At 47.7% G+C, this 21,176-nt stretch overlaps 1 protein-coding gene across 2 annotated transcripts in view; it reads right to left on the reverse strand.

Moving 5' to 3' along the window:
* Positions 1 to 382: 382 nt before the first annotated feature.
* The window catches only part of LOC102911133 (uncharacterized), a 34,342-nt gene continuing 13,548 nt past the window's right edge, over positions 383 to 21,176 (reverse strand). The window contains exons 2-5 of one of the 2 annotated variants that reach the window (XM_042283035.2): positions 19,874 to 20,070; positions 6,402 to 6,532; positions 3,102 to 3,275; positions 383 to 630 (exon numbers count right to left, since the gene is read on the reverse strand). In XM_042283035.2, the coding sequence (XP_042138969.1) occupies positions 400 to 630; positions 3,102 to 3,275; positions 6,402 to 6,532; positions 19,874 to 20,070 (733 nt within the window). In that variant the 3' untranslated portion in view covers positions 383 to 399. Of the gene's footprint in view, positions 631 to 3,101; positions 3,276 to 6,341; positions 6,533 to 19,873; positions 20,071 to 21,176 lie in introns of both variants that reach the window. The other variant, XM_006970461.4, reaches the window with a different exon arrangement.

A 21,176-nucleotide genomic window follows, 5' to 3' on the forward strand; every position in this document is an offset into this window, starting at 1 on the left:
TCTCTCTCTCTCTCTCTCTCTCTCTCTCACACACACACACACACACAGCTTAAGTACAGTATTTGATACACTCTGTGATTAGCCACATTGAGGAACTAAACCTGAGATGACCATCTGGTATCCTGGGGCTAGCCGATGGGCACTGGTGGAAAGAATAGGATGTCTGATGCACGGAATGGTAGCCTTCTTCTCCTCTAACTTTTCAGGCTTCTGAGGAAAGTGTTAATGAGGAGCTGGGTCTGGCTGTGCCTTTTACACTTCCTGATGGCCATTTCTTAGACTGTCCAAACACTGTCATCTGCGAGGCTGGCTCAACAGTCTTAGATCCCTGAATATTACTTGTTTTCCTGTAACATCTTGCAATGAAGGACCACAATGTAGGTTTTTTTTTTTGCAATTTTATTTCATGTCATTATACTTTGTTGCTTTAAATATTGGGGGGAATAAAGGTGTTTTAATGTGGCTCACTGATTTCTCTTTTTCATGATGGCTGTCATCCTTTCCCAAGCTCAGCTCTGTGGGAGAGAGAGGTAAATCCTGGAGATTCATGTCACTGAAGGAGGAAGTACTTAGTCTCTGCATTCGAGAACTCATGGGCAGGTCTCGGGGTAACACCAGCCTTCGCATCTCCTACGAGGCAGAGAAGAATCATGGTGAAAAAGAGCTTGGGGGTTTAGAGCACCCCTTGACATCACCAAAGGGAGCTGCTAACGGGAGCATCCTGTTGAACCTCCCCAGGTTCAAACCCGGGCTTTGCTCTGGAATACTAACAGTTGTAGACAAATAACTATGTGTTTCTCTAGTTTTATGTACTATGTGGAGAGTGAATGTAATGCTCATTTGCAGAGTGCTTGAGAATTAAGTGTTTGCACAGTCTTCAGTGACACACCCATGTGTTGTTTGAGTGATAAATGGCCCCCATAGACTCACGTATTCTATCACTCATCCCCATCCCCTGGTGGTGCTGTTTGGGGAGGTTGTGGAATCTTTAGGAGGTAGAGCCTTGCGGGAGGAAATGCATCACTGGGGGTGGGTTTTGAGAATTTATGGCCTTGCTCCACTTCCTGTTCTCTCTTTCTGCTTCCTGTTTGTGCTTCCTGATGCCACCATGTGGCAAACATCACTCTGTCACGGACTCTATTACTCTGGAGCTATAGCCCAAATAAACCCTTTCTTCCTTATGTGTTTTTGGTCAGAGTGTTTTATCACAGCAACAGGAAAGTCACTACTACAACATGATGTGTGGTAAGAACTGAACATGTGAGCACTGTTCTTTCTAGGACATAGGAGATAGTCTTTTCCCTGGGAGAAGGCATCCACTTTTAGGGACTTGTTCTGCAGGAAGACCGTGTGTGTGTGTGTGTGTGTGTGTGTGTGTGTGTGTGTGTGTGTGTGTGTGTGTGTGTGTTTAGCAGAAAGCAGTGCGGACATGGATGACTCTTAGCTCCTTCTGAGCATTCAGTTTATGCCTATTCTCATTAACCATTTATCGCGGTAGTATCGGCAGCATTACTTTGGTTCATGACAGTGTGTCCCTGGAAGCATGCAAGCCCCTCGGAGTTGGGGTTTGGGTTCGGCACAAGCACAGTGTCTGAAGAATATTGGCCAGTGGACAGAAGGGGGATCTGGCTAGTCTCTGGAAAGTTTGGAGCAGTCACAGTTTTCAAGTTCAGCTTCGCATGGGAGTGAGTCCCTGGTGGTTTGAGTGACAGACCATCTGGTTTGCTCTGGTCTTGAGGGGCTGAGATATTAGCTTTTAGAACAAGGACCTAGGGGTTCTCTGAGGCTCGGCACTTCACCGTGCTCAAAGTTGGAAATTACGGGGACAAGTGTGAACGCCGGTTTTGGGAAAACCAGAACGAGTTGGTCACTTCATCCGTGAAGATTTAAGACCTGCTGGTGTAATGTCTGGGATCCAACCCCAAGCTCCTTCTTTAACTGCTCTGAGAAAGACTTCTAATTACCCGGCTGATTCTGATGTTCAGATCAGCATTATTAGTACAGATGCACAACAGTCGATTCCAGCATATGCGGGAGGGCTCTGACTAGTTGCAGTTGAAATCCTGTCTCTCCCATGCTTGGTGTTCTGGTTGCTTAGCGCCTAAATTTACCCACTGTGCCTTCCAAGATGTATAACTTTTGATGTGTGCCTCGGTAGAAGCAAGGTTGGGATATGCCGACTCAGCAATAATGTACAAAGGCAATGGATACAGAATCATTTAGGAAGGCAATTACAGCCCCTCCCTACCTTCTCAGAATGCTCTGCATAATTGAAATCCTGAAAGCTTGGCATCTAGATGTGTGTGTGTGTGTGTGTGTGTGTGTGTGTGTGTGTGTGCATGGATACATGGAGGCCAGAAGTGGATGGTTGATATACTGCTCTGTCATTCTCTACCTTATTTTCCTGAGATAGGGTCTCTCTCATTGAACCTGTAGCTAGACCAGCACCCACTACATCCCAGGGACCCTCCAGTTTCTGCCCTTCTCCACCCACAGTGCTAGAATTACAGCCATGAACGGGGCCTTGCTGAGCATTTTATGTAGATGCTTGGGAGTTTGAACTCAGGCCCTCAGGCTCACACAGCCCATAAAGTCATCTCCTCAGTCCCTGGAATCTACATTTTAATCAGGCTTTCCAAGGAGTGCAGTGGCACACTCAGGTTTTTCGGATGGCAGGATTGTATGACAATTGTCCCCTGTTCCCAGTCTACCTCTTCCCCTGAAATCATCTCATCTCTGAACATCAAAGCTGTAGCTACTGCCTTGTAATCTTCCCCTGGACTTCTCTGAGAGGTCATTGTCCCATATAACCTAAGAGACTATGTATAGTGGTGGATGGGAGGATGATTCTCAACTCTTTACACCCTCCTGTTCTGTGAGCTGGCAGTGAGCAGACGTGGAAGGAGAATATTTTTTCCTTTAGATAACGAATCAGGAGAGTAGATTCCTGCCATTTGAAGATACTGAGTTTTAGAGTTTAATTTTAGTCCTTTGTTATTCAGCATTATTGGGGCCACGACTGACTAATATACTCCTGAAAAGGATAAAGAACTGAGGTTCAGCCCCCCCCCCACACACACAAGACTTAATTTGAAACTCACCGTGGTGGCCAGAGCCTGGAAAGGAGAGAAGATCTGTCCAAACTGGTAGCACTTATGCGTGCTGATGTCACCAAAGCGGCTACGGCGTTCCTTCCAGCCTGCCAGTCTCTTCTCCGCCTTCATGTCCATGAGGTGCCGGAAAGGGCCCTGCTGGGGCAGACGGGCCATACGTGCCTGCAAAGGAACCAGTTACCATGGACACATCGTAAGACAAAAGGCACTCTGTAGCAGGCAGCTCTCATTCATGCCCCTCGTGCATGAGATAAACTTTCATTGACTCTTGCCTTCCACGATTGAAAGACAGAGGAAAGGGCCATGCCCTCCCCCTGCTGCCAGGAGTCTAGTACCACTCGTGGAGAACCAGAGCACTGACTTAGTTCCAGCCAGGACCACGCCAATTCACTCTGGGGTCTTGACTCTTCACTCAGCTCCGCAGGGACGATTGATCAAGGTTTTTTGTTTGTTTTCTCCCCAAGCCTTGATGCAGCCGGCATAAGTTTGATGAAAGTGACTCCTCGGACTCGGTCAGTCAAGTGTTGGCTGAGCAAGCCTGCGGCTCTGAGTTTGGAGCCTCAGCACTCATAGAGGAAGCTGGTTACAGCAGGGCACACATGTAGTGCTGGTGCTGGGGATGCAGTGACAGGAGGATTCCTGGAGCTCACTGACCTGTCAATCTAGTTCAGTTAGCAAGCAAGTGTCAGGGAGGGACCCTGTCTCCAAAAAATTCCGGGAAGAATGATTGAGGAAGACACCTGATGTTGACTTCTGGCTTCCACATGTGTTCTCTCTCTCTCTCTCTCTCTCTCTCTCTCTCTCTCTCTCTCTCTCTCTCTCTCTCTCTCACACACACACACACACACACACACACACACACACACATCCCACAGATAATATCCAGAGTGCTCCGGGCATGGAAACCAGCCTTCTCAGATGCCAAGAGGCAAGATCTGGCGGGCCACATGACTCTCAGCTTGTCTCTGTAAGAACATGGGTGGCAGAGACAGGTATATTTGAGTTTGAGGCAGCCTGGTGTACATGGGGAATTCTAGGCTAATCAGTTATAGTTACATGGTGAGATCCTGTTCAAAAATCAAGAAAGAGACAGAGACACACATGGGGGCGGGGCGCCGAGGGGAGGAAGAGAGGAAGAGAGGGAGAGATCAAAGGAAGGATCATCACCGACTTTCCACTAAGGGCACAGCAATGTGGGTGCCCAGTGGATCCTCCAATATGAGAATCTTTCCCAGTAATTCCTCCATGGTGTCCCTGCCCAGTCCTAATGCTGGAGTTCTTTACTGGCAGCATGCCCTGGTAGGTGTCCTGCCTTCCAACACTTTGATTTTTCCTGTGATGGTTCATCTTGCTAACTTGATAGGATTTAGCATTACTGTGGCAACAAACCCTGGGCATGGTGTCTGTGAGGCATTTTCTAGATGAGACTAAGCGCAGTGGGAAGACCCACCCTACATGTGGCACCATTCTGTGGGCTGGGGTCCTGGACTCAATAAAAAGAATGGCACCAAAGAAGTGCCTTTGATTCATACTCTAGCCACCATGCTCTCCTCACCAGGCAGACCCTCGAACTGTGAGCCAGAATAATCCTTCCTTCCTTTTGTCATGGTCCCTAGAAAAATAATTAATATGCATCATCTTCATGGTTTTCCTAATTTCTGACCACGTCACCCTTGTCTCCTTTCTCTCTTCTTGCCTTGCCCTCTGGACTGTCAGTGGGTCCCAGTGGTCTTCCTGGACAGTACCCGTTTCTCTTGTGCAATTAGTGCCTCCTCTTGATCTGCCCAGGTGTGGTGGTGGTGGGGGGAATGTCCTTGACTCCTCCCCAGGGAACTCCCCAGGACTTCTTGGTTTCTTTGTCAGTGGAGGAGTCCTAGCCATTACTATCTCTGTCCACATCTTGATTCTGTTGTTTCCACAGAGCCAGGAATATGGCCGGTCACTGAGATTGGTGGCTGATGGCTTTGGGCTGCTGATGGTATCCTCGCTCCTTCTAACTAGGCATCTGGCAGGGTGAGGGTGTGCTGGGGAGTGGGAGGCTGGACTCACCACAGGAACTTGGTCCCAGGGAGGGTTAAACCACATCCTGTCTCCCACACAGCAGGAAATAGGACTCTGTTTTTTTCTTCCAGCACTGACCAGAATGACACCAGACAGGGAGTGTGATAGCCATCCTGGAAGCAGGGCAGAGGAGCTGACAGACATTAGAGGCCAGCAGGATCTCGGGAATCAAGCCTCTGTCTTCCCAGATGGGAAAGCGGAGACTCAGCACGGGGAAGGCAGGCTTTTCTGTTTACCCCAGTTCACCGTGCGGACTTTCTTTAGATGATCGATCCCTGTCACCATCCTCTTCCTCATCACCACCATCACCTGCCACCATTCTATTTTTAGTACAGGACCTAACTGTACATCCTTTCTGCTTGCATCCTACCCATCCTCAGCTTCCTCTACCCTCTTGCCTTCTCCCTCACTCCCCATTCATTTTGAAGACTGACTTGGGCTTCCAATAACTTATCATCTCTGCTGGAGACCATTCCAGATACTGAATGGAGTTAGCTTTCCTCAGGACCCTCACAGCATCCTCTCAAAGGGGCTCTGCTCCTACGTGACTACTGCTAATAGTCTATCTGTTTGAACCTGTCCCAGTTAAACCCTAAGGTTCTTGTGACCAGGACCCACGTTTTATCCACCTGCCTGGGTTATACACCGTGTAGGAAGTTCCCCACAGACATTTTCACCCAGGTGAGCAATTGGATTTGGATTAAAGAATCAGAAGAATGCTCAAGTGTTGGGGAAACATTTCTCACAAAGTGAAATGAACCCATGACCTTTGGGAAAATCAGTTAACCCGTTAGTGGCAGGAAAGATGAAAGGGCCTTCAGGGCATCAAGAGGCAAAGACCAGACCTGTAACATCTTATGCAGTGGACACACACATAGCAGAGACTCAGGGAGGGCTGCGAGGCAGAATGGAAGTGTCCTGGGGTGGAAATGCCACCAGGAACCTCAGAGAACTGAATACTGGAGAGTTTCTTCTTTTGAAAGATCCCTGAGAGAGTTTTCTCAGTACCATTTTTACACTTGTAGGGTTTCATTCCTCTCTAATCTGAGACAGTGGAAGGCCGATGGGAAGGTCAAGGTGGGAATCCTGGTGAGTTAAAACCACTTACTCCCATCCCTCTGGTCCCCCCACCCCACCCAGCCACCTTTCCTCATTTTCTCGGCTCACCCTTCTGTAGGGACACATCTTCTCAGTCTGCAACAGGTTAGGAGAAGAAAGAGGACTCACGTCGTATATTCGGAAGCTCTTTGTTATTGGGGGGGATAATTCACAGCTTCGTCCGGCAGCCTTGCCCTCACTCAGACCTGAGGAGATTAGAGGCGGATTCACAGCTCCCAGAGCGGTCGGCAGCCTCCAATCTGTTTCAAACAAGCAAGAAGAGAAAGGCTGTATCCTGGGATCCCTGATCTGGAGCTTGTTTCTTTCCTAGCATGCACGGGGTTAGTTTTGTGGTGTCTGACCACAAGGCATGGGAAGGAACGACAATGCAGCCTCCGCCAAGAGCCAAGAATGGAAGCTGTGGTGGGGATGTGTGGTGGCCAATCTCAAGCCACTTGGCACTACTGTGAGGGGTTTTCTTGATCAGATTATTTCAAGCAGGAAAATTGACCCTAAATGTGGGTGACATGCTCTGGGGCAGTCAGCATGGACACGGCAGAACTGCTTTCTGTCTGCCTGCCTGCTTGCGCTCTCACCAGCAAGTTCATCCCAACTGCTTTGGGATTCTGACATAGTCTGAAGACCAGCAGCTCTCCAGGAAACCCCCAGGCCTCAGTGTCCTGTTGGGACGACTGAGACATTCAGCCTCATGGGCTGAACTATGACTCTATTCTTGCCATGTCCACTGTGAGACATCAATTGTTGGACTAGAGGGACCACATCCTTTAGCTAAGCTAATAAATCCCCCTTTAGTATATTTATTCTATCAGTCCTGTCCCTTTGGAGGAACCTAGTTAAGGGTGCCATGTGACTCCTAGGTGATGCTTGGATATGCCTCTGTGGAAGCTCCGAGAGTGCGATGAGGATCGTGGGCAATTCCCTTGGCCAGGAGCATCATCAAGAAGATGTTCTGCTGAAGCTATGTGAGTTGAATGGATCCTCACTGTGGAGATTTAGCCGAGTAGAGACTATCACTAGGGCTCCAGAATGACTGTTTAATTAGGTCAATTAAGGAGTCAATTGTGTACACCCTTCATTTTGCTGCACGGATGCAGAATTCTCCCATCTTATTGCAGAGGTTGACAAACTTTCTCCTCAAAGGCCAGATGGTAAATGCTTTAGGATTTGTTGACCACGGAGTTTTTGTTCCAACTGTACAGGACGGCTATCAGGTGCAGAAGGAGCTTTGGTTGGGGCTAGGGAGGTAGCTCAGTGAGTAAAATGATTGCTGTGCAATAACAAGGACCCAAGTGTGATCCCCAGAACCTGCATTCACAAAAATCAGGTGTGGTGGTGCATGGCTGTGCTCCCAGTTCCCAGGGGGCAGAGGCAGGAGGACCCCTGGGGCGTGCTGGCCAGCTAGGCTAGGTGTAAGCTCTAGGTTCAGTGAGAGACTGTCAGAAAATAAGGGTAAGTGACTGAGGAAGATGCTCAATGTCAATGTGAATGCTCACATGCGCGCACACACACACACACACATAATTGTGTTCCGGTAAAACTTTCCTTGTAGATACTAAAATTCGATCTTAAAATAATTGTGTGTGTGTGTGTGTGTGTGTGTGTGTGTGTGTGTGTGTGCATGTACATATGTATGTGGACATGTGTCTATCCATCAATTCAGTGAGGCCGGCTGGCCTGCAACCTCCAGGAATCTACTGGTCTCTGCTCCACAGTGCTGGGGGGATCATAGCAGCATGTTACTGTACCTGACTTTTTATACAGGTGCCGGGAATCTGGACTCAAGTCCTTGTATGTTTTCAAAGCAAACACTTTACCTTCTGAGCTGCCTCTCTAGCCCCAAAGCTCCTTTATATTAAAAATACAATAAAGGATCCCAAATCCTAGAGAGAACAATTTCATTGTCGTATTCCTTAATCACCCCCTCTCATACTAGCCAGCTTTGGGGATTCATGAGAGTTTCTTAGATGTAGCCTACCTCTCAAGAATGCAGGAAAGGGTTATTCACTCTCCCACACATGAACACCAGCGGGTAAGTTAGGGCATCATCTCCCTTAGGTTTTCTCGGAAGGTTTCCTCTAAGGGCCAGCCCTGCTCTTAGCTACTGCTCATTCATTTCCTCTCCCTCTGAGGAAGGAACGGCTGTTGTGGAGGGTCTGGGCTGCTGTGTGCTGTGTCCTTCCTCAGCCAGGGTGCTGTGTGCTGTGTCCTTCCTCAGCCAGGGTGCTGTGTGCTGTGTCCTTCCTCAGCCAGGGTGCTGTGTGCTGTGTCCTTCCTCAGCCAGGGTGCTGTGTGCTGTGTCCTTCCTCAGCCAGGGGTGCTGTGTGCTGTGTCCTTCCTCAACCAGGGATGCTGTGTCCTTCCTCAGCCAGGGTGCTGTGTGCTGTGTCCTTCCTCAGCCAGGGTGCTGTGTGCTGTGTCCTTCCTCAGCCAGGGTGCTGTGTGCTGTGTCCTTCCTCAGCCAGGGTGCTGTGTGCTGTGTCCTTCCTCAGCCAGGGTGCTGTGTGCTGTGTCCTTCCTCAGCCAGGGTGCTGTGTGCTGTGTCCTTCCTCAGCCAGGGTGCTGTGTCCTTCCTCAGCCAGGGTGCTGTGTGCTGTGTCCTTCCTCAGCCAGGGTGCTGTGTCCTTCCTCAGCCAGGGTGCTGTGTGCTGTGTCCTTCCTCAGCCAGGGTGCTGTGTGCTGTGTCCTTCCTCAGCCAGGGTGCTGTGTGCTGTGTCCTTCCTCAGCCAGGGTGCTGTGTCCTTCCTCAGCCAGGGTGCTGTGTGCTGTGTCCTTCCTCAGCCAGGGTGCTGTGTGCTGTGTCCTTCCTCAGCCAGGGTGCTGTGTGCTGTGTCCTTCCTCAGCCAGGGTGCTGTGTCCTTCCTCAGCCAGGGTGCTGTGTCCTTCCTCAGCCAGGGTGCTGTGTCCTTCCTCAGCCAGAGGTGCTGTGTGCTGTGTCCTTCCTCAGCCAGGGTGCTGTGTGCTGTGTCCTTCCTCAGCCAGGGTGCTGTGTGCTGTGTCCTTCCTCAGCCAGGGGTGCTGTGTGCTATGTCCTTCCTCAGCCAGGGGTGCTGTGTCCTTCCTTGGCCAGGGGTGCTGTGTGCTATGTCCTTCCTCAGCCAGGGGTGCTGTGTGCTGTGTCCTTCCTCAGCCAGGGGTGCTGTGTGCTGTGTCCTTCCTCAGCCAGGGGTGCTGTGTGCTATGTCCTTCCTCAGCCAGGGGTGCTGTGTGCTGTGTCCTTCCTCAGCCAGGGGTGCTGTGTGCTGTGTCCTTCCTCAGCCAGGGGTGCTGTGTGCTGTGTCCTTCCTCAACCAGGGATGCTGTGTCCTTCCTCAGCCAGGGGTGCTGTGTGCTGTGTCCTTCCTCAGCACCTCCTGCAGGCTGAGTGGAAGCCTTGAATTTCTCAAAACAGAGACAGAAGTAAACTTCACCGAACAGTTCCCCCTAGAAACCCAAATTAGATATAAAAACATGATTCAGAAATATTCTTTCTGAGGCTGCCAAAACATTTAAATTTGAGGCCGTGGTCAGCTCTAGTACGTTGGAAGCATTCTTTTTCTTTTCTTTTTCCTTTGTATTCGTGTTCCTGGGTGTGCACATGTATGCAGTGGATGTGGAGGCTGCTGGTCAATCTTAGGTGTCGTTTCTCACTCTCTGTCCATCTTTTGTTTAGACAGGATCTCTCACTGGCCTGAAACTTGCCTGTTAGGCTACACTGTCCGGCTATGAACTTCAGAAATCCATCTTTTTCCTTCTCCTAGTGTTGGGATCTCAGATATGTGCCACTATGGATTTATTACATGGATGCTAGGGATCAAACTCAGGGTCTCAGCTTGCACGGCACACACTTGACTGACAGCCATCTCTCCGGCTCTGAACAGCTATTGACAGAGTAGGGTGGGGGTGGACTACCATGCTTTAGTGGGGCGTCTGATATTTAACAGATTCTCAGTGAATATTTGGGGAACACGTGCATGGGGTGAGGACCAGGAAGACGCTTGTCTGAGCAGAGACCCTGTTCTTCTTGCAGCTGCTCTGCCTCCCGGGATGCCTCTCAGGACTTTTCAGAAGTGTGTGATATGAAGGGAGGGGCTTCCCCATTGGCCCCAGAGCACACAGGGCTTTTCCACCTCGAGCGGCTTCCATTCGCCTGCCCAACGTTATCTTAAAAGTAGAATCCGGCTTCTTGGGGCTTGGCTGTAGCCTCCTTAGCCAGTAAGTCTGCTTTTTTTTTTTGACTGGTACTGCTGGACTCAGGGAGTGCCCATTCAGCCGGCAAAAGGACACTCTCACACACATGAACACCAGCGGGTAAGTTAGGGCATCATCTCCCTTAGGTTTTCCTAAGTTTTCCTAGGTGCATCCCCACCCAGACCGGGATGCACTCTTGAGCCAAGATATGGAGGCCCTGGGGATGAGGGGAGCCACAGGGAGGCGGAGGAGGTGGTAGACTCCATGTTGTTCTTTATTTTAGTGAGATAACCAGGATATTTGGGTAATTTTTAAATTCCATCTTCAGTAATGATTCTTAGGGGGTCGGGGTAGGGGGAAGGAGGAGGGGAGATGCAGGGAGACGATTCTCTGGAAGTGATTAAGCCCTGGAGATAACACACACTCATAGAAAACTGGGGGGAAAAATTAAAAAATATGTGTTTATAACCTCAAAATTAATCCCATGCCCTTGATACTGAACCGCAGAAAAGGCGTCTTCCTACTTAACACTGAACGCTTTAAAGTAAAAATAGCCTTCTGCTGAACTATTTTTTTTTCCTCTTAAAAAAAAAAAAAAAAAGCTAGAAATTGAGCTCAGGCCTCACGCATACTTGATATTTGTTGTTGTTTTTGTTTTGTTTGTTTGTTTTTGTTTTTGTTTGTTTTGAGAAGGGGCCTCACTATGTGGCACAGGCTACATAAACATACATTAACTTGCCTACAGGAGCCACCGTGCCCACGTCTGTGGAGACCAGAGCACAACCCTGGGTGCCATCTTTGCCCTCCATCACCTTTGACACAGGATCTCTCATTTGCTTGAAGGCTCACCAATTAGGCCAGGCTGGCTGGTCAGCAAGCTTTGGGGACCCTCCTGTCTGCAGCTCCTCAGTGCTGAGCGTCCAAGTGTACACTGTCACACCTAGCACTTTCTGAAATTTTATGTGAGTTCTGGGGAACTGGACTCAGCTTTTCAGTTTCTCAAGGCAAGCCCTTTATGGACTGAATCGTCTCCACAATCATTTGGAACTTTTTTTTTTTTTTTTCTGAGACAGGATTTCTCTGTGTAGTTTTGATACCTGTCCTGGATCTTGCTCTGTAGACCAGGCTGGCCTTGAACTCACAAAGATCCGCCTGCCTCTGCTGGGAGGCTGGGATTAAAGGCATGCGCCACCACCGCTTGGCTTGGAACTATTCTAAAAGAGACTTTAGTGTTCAAGATAGGCGTAATGAACTCCCACTGGCTAGTGTGGCAACTCTCAGTCTTGGAAGTGTGGTGGAGTCTCCCAAGGAGCTTTCAAAAAATTCAGTGAGAAGGTGCGCCGGTGCCCATTGCTTCTGAATTTTGCTGAGTGGTGCTTTGGACAAGTTTTCCACTATTTCAACCTGGGCATCAAGGGCTCACACACCTCCAGATTGGAATCGACTTGTCCACACAGACTCCAGCAGCCAAAGAGCTGCTCCTCTGACTGCAAGCTAGAAGCCAAACCAGGGGCTTTTGAGGGTGGAAATACTAACCCCACGGATCACAAAGTCTGACTGGCGTCAGCGTTTCTTATTTCTGACAGTGGCTCCATATGCCAAGAAAACACTGGGCTTTTTATATCAAAAAGTCATTTGGTTATATTAAAGCTTCAATGCTTCTTGCCAACTTTTGCATCGCGGGAAAGCTGTTGTTAATGCCGGAGAAACACTGTTTTAATTTAATTTTGTTACTGTTACTTTCGCTGCTGTTTCATGTAACCCAGGCTGGCCAAACTCTATGTGTAACCAAGGGTGGCCTTGAACATCTGATTCTCTTCTGTCTACCTCTCGAGTGCTGGATGACATGCAGACATTTCAATGCCTGGCTTGTGATTTCTTTTAAAACAAGGTTTATGTTGATATTGTTTGAATACCCCAGTTCCTAGCATGGGGCCTGCCTACCATGTGGCTTGGGTATTCAGAATGACCCTATGAGATGGGATTTGAATCTTCATTGTATAGATCATGACAGGCAGAATTCTAAAGTGCCTAAGATTCTAACACCCTATGGTGCACGTCCTAGATGACCTCTCTCCTTATATGTGACCTGGGCTAGTGAATATGATGAGTCAACATTCCCATGGCTATGGCACTACATGGAAAAGATGAAGGAATTTTGTACTTAAAGATCCTAATCAGTTGTCTCTAAAGTGATCAAGGCAGAGCTTATGGGGCTGGAGAAATGGCTCACTGCCTAAGAGCACTTGTTGCTTTTCCAGAGGACACAGATTTGTTTCCTAGAACCCACGTGGTAGCTAAGAACCACCTGCAACTCCAGTTCCAGAAGATCTGATGTCCTTTTCTGGCCCCGACAGGTGCTGCACACATATGGTATTCATGCTTACATGCAGGCAAAACACTCGTACCCAGAAAATAGAAGTGAACAAACAAAAGAGCTTATCTTGGCAGGCCTGACCTAATTTGCTGAGTCCCTTAGAAATGGTCTTGGGTTCAAGCCTTCAGGAGACAAGCCACCATGAGTTCTAAGCCTGTGAAGAACCCGGAGTCACAAGGAGATGCCAAGGACAGGAGTGAGCTGAGCTTTGCCCAGTTTCCTGACCCATAAAAACTGACATAACTAGCAGAGGTTTTAATCCACCAAATGTGTGGTCATTTGTCTGTGGCAAGAGGACTCAGAGTGGTGGAGAGAAAGTGACAGGGAGAGGCTAAGGGACTTGGCCAGGGGCACACTGGGAACTGACGGAGCTGGGAGTCAAGCCTCCACATTTCCACCACTAGCTTACAGAACAAGGCTCGTCAGTACCAACCCTCAGATTTTCTGGAAAATATGAACTGGGACAAACCAAGACTGACTCTAAACCCTGCTGCTTTGTTAAACGAAGTGGAATCAGAGGAAAGAGCTGACATCACAACATAGATCTACACATATCACACACATACACCATACACACATCTGCACACTCATACACTGACATCACACACACACACACCACACACATCCACATACTCATACACTCACACACATCACACACACACATATACCCTCATACACACACACCATCCACACATTCACACACTCATACACTGATACACACACACACACACACACACACACACACACACACACACACCACACAAAGCAACAGGAGTTGGGGAAACTGAAATGTTTGGTCACCACCTGGGCTCTCTTTGCAGGATGCTGGCTGTGCCAGGAGATGGAAGGCAGCATTTGTGAGTAGATGTGATTGAGTGGTTTGTGGGGCATTTACCCACCACCCCCACAGCTTCCCAGAGTTTTCTTGAGTGTAAGCAGCAGGAAATATTAGATAGAAGGATTTATAGCGGAGAATCTTGTGGAGATAAACAGATAGAAAATAAAGGATAGCCTCGAGAGGGCCTGGAACCTTTTCTAACGGGCCCAGACTGTCTCTGGCCCAGGGTTTTTATAGAGACGCCAAGGGGTGGAGCAAAAGACCTCCTCCCCCAGCACAGCCAAGTGCAGGCCATCTCAGACACCTGCACTCAGGCCTGTGGTCCTGATCATCCTCTATTCGGACCTGCTGGGTAAAGCCACGAGGAACCCCAGAACGGGCTCCCACAGTGGTTGGTTCTAAATGCTGCCTCATGCAAGCCCTGGGTGTCCCACACAGAAGACACTATGGGTCCTTGGAAGCTGAGAGGTGCTGTGCTCTAGCTGCCTGGGCTGTGAACTTGGGAAAGTCTCTTGACTTACTTAATGGGATTTTCTTTTTGTTTTTTTGTGAATTGAGGATAATAACACTGATCAACCCTGACCCTCACCATCCGTTCTCCCATCATTATTGATCTTGACTATGTCAGAAAGTGAATGTTCTACATTCCATTGCTTTGCATCTGGGATGACCCTGTGACACACACAGTTCTCACCAGAAAGCAGGAAAAGTCTGGTGTGGGGAAGAGGGCCTTGGGAAGATACCATTTTCTAGTAAATCACTAAAATAGGCCTGTTTTGTTTTCCAGGCTCCATCGTTCCTTTTCCTGCCTGTATGTGTATGTGATGTACATCAGGGGTGAGCAGCCATCTTGTGGACCTGACATGAAGGAGGAGTAGGGGATGTGGAAAGCCTGAGTCTCTGATGGCAACATGGAGGCACCTGCCAGCCTTGCATACATTCTTCCAGCTAGCTTGTCAAAACTGGGAATGTTTCCTCTTTCTGTTTATGACAGGTTATTTTTAAAGAATTTTAAAAATGATAAAGTACAACTAATAATTCAACATCATTGTGATTGTTGAGTGAGACCTCTCTAGAGCTATAATGGATGTGAGAAAGAGACATGCACCTCTCTTTCTCTGGACAGACTCTCAATACAGTGTGGGGTGGAGTCAAAGTGTGGTCCAAATGGAATTTAGCCGAGTAATAGTCCTAACAAATATGGCTTCTTCAGAGCCACAACAAACCCAAGAATGTGTTGCTTCTTGTGTTTGAACACTGAAATCTAAAAAATATAAAGAGTTTAGACAGTAACAGCCTGTCTGCCAGCAAAATTATGTCCTAAATCAGGAGGCACAGGAGCCAGAAGAAGGAGAAGACCGTCCATTCTCTTCCATTCCAGTCGCAGCAGAGTCTCTGAATTCAACTCCAGGGTTGGGCTGCAGGAAGCACCTGAGCCAATGTGGCTCATTGGCGGAATATGGTAAAGATGGTTGAGGAAAGCAAAACTTCATCTGTCACATAGGGCCATGGTCATGGGAGGAGGGAACAACTGTCTTTAAGAAGGATGGACCCAGTTGGGGACATGCAGTTGATTTAAAATCTCATGTATCGTGGGACATACTGATTCTTGGTTCCATACTAGTGACACATGGAACTGATGGTGGAAACTTCTGGGAAGTATGTTTGGGTTTGAATTTATGGAAAAACCTCATTTCAGCATCTTCGCCCAAACAATATCTTAGCTACGTCCCTTGCCACTGTGGCAGAACCTAACAGAACTTAGGGGAAGAAGGACTTATTTTGGCTCATAGTTTTAAGTGTACAGTCCACCATGGCAGAGAAAGGATGGTGGAGTTCTTGGTTTCAGGAATGTGTGGCTGGCCCTCCTCACATCTCAGGGGACCAGGAAGCAGAGAGAAATTAGTGCATGACAAATTCCAGTTTGTACCACAGAAGACAAGTCCCCAAGATAAGAAGCAAATTACCCATCACCACACAGCATGCTCGTGGAGGACCCTTCATTCTCCCCGGGTCTTGGATCTATCCACTGTCCTTTCTTTTACAGTAATCTGCTCCTTCCAGAAAAACAGTTATGCTCTGCTAAACGACCCAGCCATAGTGAGCATGTTTGGACAGGATGTGCAATTATGCAATACTGGTCTGAAAGATGAGTTTTCCCCAAGTCTGGATAAATTGGAGCAGGCTCTTTTGATCTACAGTCTCCCAAGTTTTCCTTGATACCCTCAAGCAGAAACAGATTATAAGCAAGGGTTGTGGTTTCTGTTGCATCCAATGCACAGCTCTTAGATGGAGGAGGACCAAGGACTCTGCAGTCTGTCATCTCTACCATTTGTCCGCACATAGATTCCAAAAATTACAGGGGAGACCATGCATTTCTAAGCAAACCCATTTCTGTTTCAAACATGCCTGACTGCCTCTGTCACCAACACACACACACACACACACACACACACACACACACACACACACACACACACACATTCCTTTCGAAATACTAACATGTCGCTAGGTGCCTCATCAGGTAAGGAAAGCCAATCTTGCTTCTGCCCCTCCTCAGCCCTGCGGCCAAGAAGGCCACCCGGCTCCCACTCCTCCTCCTTCCCGGTATGTCAGGCTTGCAAGATGAAGGGAGCGTGAGTTGGCAGACATAGAAACTTGCCTGGCCCTGGCAAAAGTATCCATTGGAAACTTGCTTTGTAATTTCCTGAGCGTTTGGGGTCAGAAGTGGGAGGACACCCCCAGATGGAAGAAAAGTCTAATCACTTTCACATGGGAGGAAAATAAGAAACACCCAGCCTTGAAAAAAGCACAGTGACTAGATTCTAAACTCAGGCTCAAGGATAAACGTTCCCCAAACACGACTTTTGGAGGGAGTGAGTGCCAACCGCCTGAGAAGATTTCCTTGGCCCAGATGGGACCACCCTTGGATGGGAAGGATGCTCAAGTTCCCCACCCACAGAACTGTTCTCTGAAAAGACAGGGATGGCTAGGAGACTGGATAACACAGTCACTTCATGTCTTTGACTGTTTTTATTAGTTTTTATCCTCCAGAATGTTTTCAGTTCTTGGAACAGTGCCTGATGCACAGTGGGTGCTCAAAGTATTTGCTGAGTGAAAGACAGAATGTGGCTTTCATTTGAAGCTCTGTCTGAAGTTCCTGTCACTCAGCTGATAGTATAAACGGCGCCTGTAGGAGAGGTGAGAAAGCTAGAGGGACCTCGGTCTCCAAACAGAATTGGAGAGCAAGATACACTGGGAAGACAGGAAAACTGGAAGAGAATCGATATGGATGCATGTGGTATCTGGGAAAACTGGGGACTCCTAGAGACCCTTAGGACGTGACTAACTAGATGGGTAGAGCCTTTGATGTGAGCATCAGCTTCGAAGCTCTGATGATCTCGCTTTCTCTGCTTTAAGGCCAAAGCTCTTATCCCAAAGTAAAGGGGGCTCCCCTCCTTCTCCTTCCACCTCCATTGAATGTCTGTCATATCTCCTCTTTGCCTCACCCACAGTTCTCCTTGAGGACTAGGAAGTACAGCAAGCTTTGCAAGTGATCCATTCTCTAAGCTCTTCCTTATCAGGGTCGTGGGGTCATAGCTCTCTTAGACCAGAATGTTACTGCAATGAGGATTTTCCTGGGGATCAAAAGTGTTAAGTTTTAGAAAAGTATGCAGTGTGTTCATCAAGTGAACCCAGCCTGGACTCTGGGTGACTGGGGCACAGGAGGTCATTGGGAGAATTTGGCAAATGCATTTTGTCAATCTTTTTAGCACTATTAGCTCCATGTTCATGACCAGGGGACCTCTGTCTTTCAGATTGTAAATGAGGGTCACAGACAAATGTCTACCTTAAAATACTTCCTGGTTTGTCCCTCTGTCATTGAGGCCCACTTAGCTGACCCGTTATGCATTTGACAAGAGTTTGATTCTTTTAACTAGAGGAAGACATGGAAATGTAAAGACAGCTTGCCTCTCTCGAGCTCTCTCGGCTCAGGCAATGTGGAAAGTCCTTGTCTTTGGTGCTAAAGTCATTCTGTGGGTAGATAGGACGTGAGGCTGAGAGAAAGAGACAAAAACGGGGAGAAAGGAAAATCTGCTAGAAGAACTGGGGTGTGTAGCTCACTTGGTACTTCAGTGGCTAGAGTGCTTGCCTAGGGTCCAGAGAGCCCAACGTTTGATCCCCGATGTAAACTGGATCTGGTGGTACGTAGCTGTCATCCCAGCACTCCAGAAGTGGGAGCAGGAGGCTCTGGAGTTCAAGGACACTCTCTGTCACACAGTGAGTGAAAAGGGGCCATCTTGTGACCCATGAGACCATGTCTAGAAATACATAAATGAATAAATAGAAACCATTGTCTCAAAAATAAATAAACGAATAAAAGCCCACTTGATTAAAAAATAGGGTTTGCAAGAGTAGAGAAAGGAGGGGTCATGTGTGATGTGTCTCCACCTCAGTGGCTGTTATGCGCATCAGTTACAGCATCATCACCTTGGCTCTGAAGACTTTTGGCGCCAGGCAAGATTCGTTCTTCAGTCTTGAAGAGAACTCTCATTGGCTAGCAGCCGTTCTCTCTATGGGAATGTTTCTGGGATTCAGGTCTGAACCTCGTTAGGTTTGGAAGCTCCACTCAGCATGGAGGAACCCAACTTCACACATGCAAAAGCAAAGTAAGGGACAAAGAGTTGGGGACCCCTAAGTCAACGTATCCCCAAAGCCTAAGCGCCATATGCTTCTGTCAGATCCTCTCCCTGAGAGTTTGTTTTAATTAAGTAAAATCTTGACCAGCTGTGAACCCTTTGAACGATATTAACAACCAGCCCTGCAAGACATGTTCAGTGGTACAATGGTGGCACCAGTATCTTAAGATCTGAGGCCTACCCCACAAAAGCTTGGCACTGTTATTGGTACAGACAAGCTATAAGGAAGCTTCATCCCTACTGACCAACTTTTATAGTACTGAAAGGTGTTATCCATGCTACCAAGGGGAAAAGCAGCCATCAGTCTTACCAAGCTGTGAACGTTCTAAGCTATAATAACTGCTGCAACAGTGGTATGATCATCATGGGAGTAACCAGCCACTTTACGATTGGATTTAAGTCCCACTCTCAAGATGAAACTCATACCTGGGCACCATTACCAGGCTAAGAATCTGTGTCTAGACAGGTAATGGGCCCTGGAAGAGAACATACTACTATTATTCTACTGAGTGGACACACTATTAAACCAACTCCTAATGACTTATCACTATACTACATCTATCAACCTTCACCAGAGAAGGTTTTTCTTCTTTTTTTGTAGTAGATGGTGATTAACGCAGAGACCCATACCCGGTCAATGTTCACAGTTTGAAGTGCTTAGCCCTAAATGGGACATCTATGTTATATGCCTCCTCCCAAGGCTCAAGGATGACCATGGATGAGAGGACAGGAAGGTTGTAAGAGTGACAGGCATTGGATGGCTAGATTGAAACAGTGTTCTTCAGACACAACAGGGCAGTTTCACACATGAACTCACAGCAGTTGTGACAGCATGCACAGGAACTGTGCAAGGGCAGACCAGACAAAATCTCTGCCTGGAATGGGGAGGTGAGTATGAAGTCCCACCCCTAGCTGAGGAGCTATTGATGGCTGCTGGGAAAGTTAGTTCTCTTCAAGGATGTGGCCCCTGGTAGGTTGACCATGCTCCCGTGGGTGACCACGCACCCAAGAGTAGATAGACCACACAAATTGGACTCAATGGATTATTTTTTTAAAAAGAAGACAAATTTGGAAGAGGTAGATCTGGGAAGAGTTGGGGAGAGGAGTTGGGGTGAATATGGCAAAGATTCATATGACATTCACAAAGAATTAATAAAAAATATTTTAAAAGATAAATATATGAAAATAAAACCCTTCCATTCCTGGGCTCTCCTTGTCAGGCATTTAATCAGAACAATGACAAAAACAAGCAATATGGAAAGTAGAATCTTTGAGCCAAAGTTTCCCCATGGATGGTAGTAGCTTAGCAGACTTGCTATTTTTTATTTATATATATATATATATACATATATATATATATATATTATACTACATATTATATATGTATTGGTCTTGTCTTGTGACACTAGCTTTGCCCTCCTCCTGGGCAGGGGCCCCAGTTCCAGAGTCTTGGTTAAGCCCCTATGCCCACAAGGACACCAGGCTGGGCTGCTCCCACCTTTCACATCTTTGCGTGGCTCTATTTTGCTGAGCAAAGGTCCTTCCTCTGCAGCCCCATCTTCTCCCGCCTCCTTAGTCTTGCTGCCAGCACTCCAGACACCCTCCACATCCTGCAGCATCTGACCATGGGGTGAGTGATGGCCTTCTGGAAGATCTTCATGATTTTTGTTCTCCTTTTTCTTCTCATGAGGAATCCTAAATGTGGACAAAAATATAAAGTCCACCATAAAGTGCATTTAGAATGACCCAATGACCTACAAATGACTCACCCCGTATGTGGTCAAGTGAGGAAGAGATTGAGCTGGGGCCTCTAACTTCATGAAGAGTGATTTAATGTGGACAGAAAAGAAGTTGGTAATGTCAGCTGATTCTTGAAGAAGACATTGCTGGGAGAGAGTGAACACACTGTCCTGAGGTGTGGTAATGCCAGCTGCTACAACTTTTTAGTTGCTTTTCTTATTGCTATGACCAAATACCTGACGAAAAGCAGTGTTAGAAAGGAAGGAGTTATTTTGGCTCACAGTTTGAGAGGATACAGTGCATTACAATGTGGAAGCCACAATAGCAAGAATGGGAGGCTGGCAGGTCACATTGTATCAGTCATTAGGCATCAGAAAATGAACATCAGGCATCCCAGCAGGGCTATTTAACCTCCACAACCACCACAATGACCAACTTCCTCCAGTGAGGCTCCATCTGCTAAAAGTTCCAGAACCTTCCCAAACAGCTGCCGTGCTGTGGATATCACTCTATATGCTGTGAACGTGTTGCTCTGATTGGTTAATAAATAAAGTGCTGATGGCCAGTAGCCAGGCAGAAAGTATAGGTGGGCCAAGAGAGAAGAGAATTCTGGGAATAGGAAGGCTGAGTCAGAAAACACTGCCAGCTGCCACTATGAGAAGCAAGATATAAGATACTGGTAAGCCACGAGCCATGTTGCAAGGTATAGATTTATAGAAATGGGTTAATTTAAGATGTAAAATCTAACTAGCAAGAAGCCTGAGCCATTAGGCCATACAGTTCGTAATTACTATAAGCCTCTGTGTGTTCGTTTGGGTCTGAGCAGCTGCAGGAGTGAGGGACCGCAGGAGCTGGGTAGGACCAGGAAAACTTCGCCTACAAATGGTGCCAGAACATGGGGCAAGAGTTTTCACCTAAAACCTGAGAAAGAAGATTCTAAAATGGAGCTAAAAACAGCTTCCTACTTGTGTCTCTCAAGTTAGCCACAGTCTGTGGGCTTGAGCTACTCTATGGCAGGTTCCTGACATGTGGGCTTGACCTATAGCATGGTGGGAATGAGG

Source organism: Peromyscus maniculatus, chromosome 8 (genome assembly GCF_049852395.1).
Source record: "Peromyscus maniculatus bairdii isolate BWxNUB_F1_BW_parent chromosome 8, HU_Pman_BW_mat_3.1, whole genome shotgun sequence".
NCBI classification, from domain to species: Eukaryota; Metazoa; Chordata; class Mammalia; order Rodentia; family Cricetidae; genus Peromyscus; species Peromyscus maniculatus.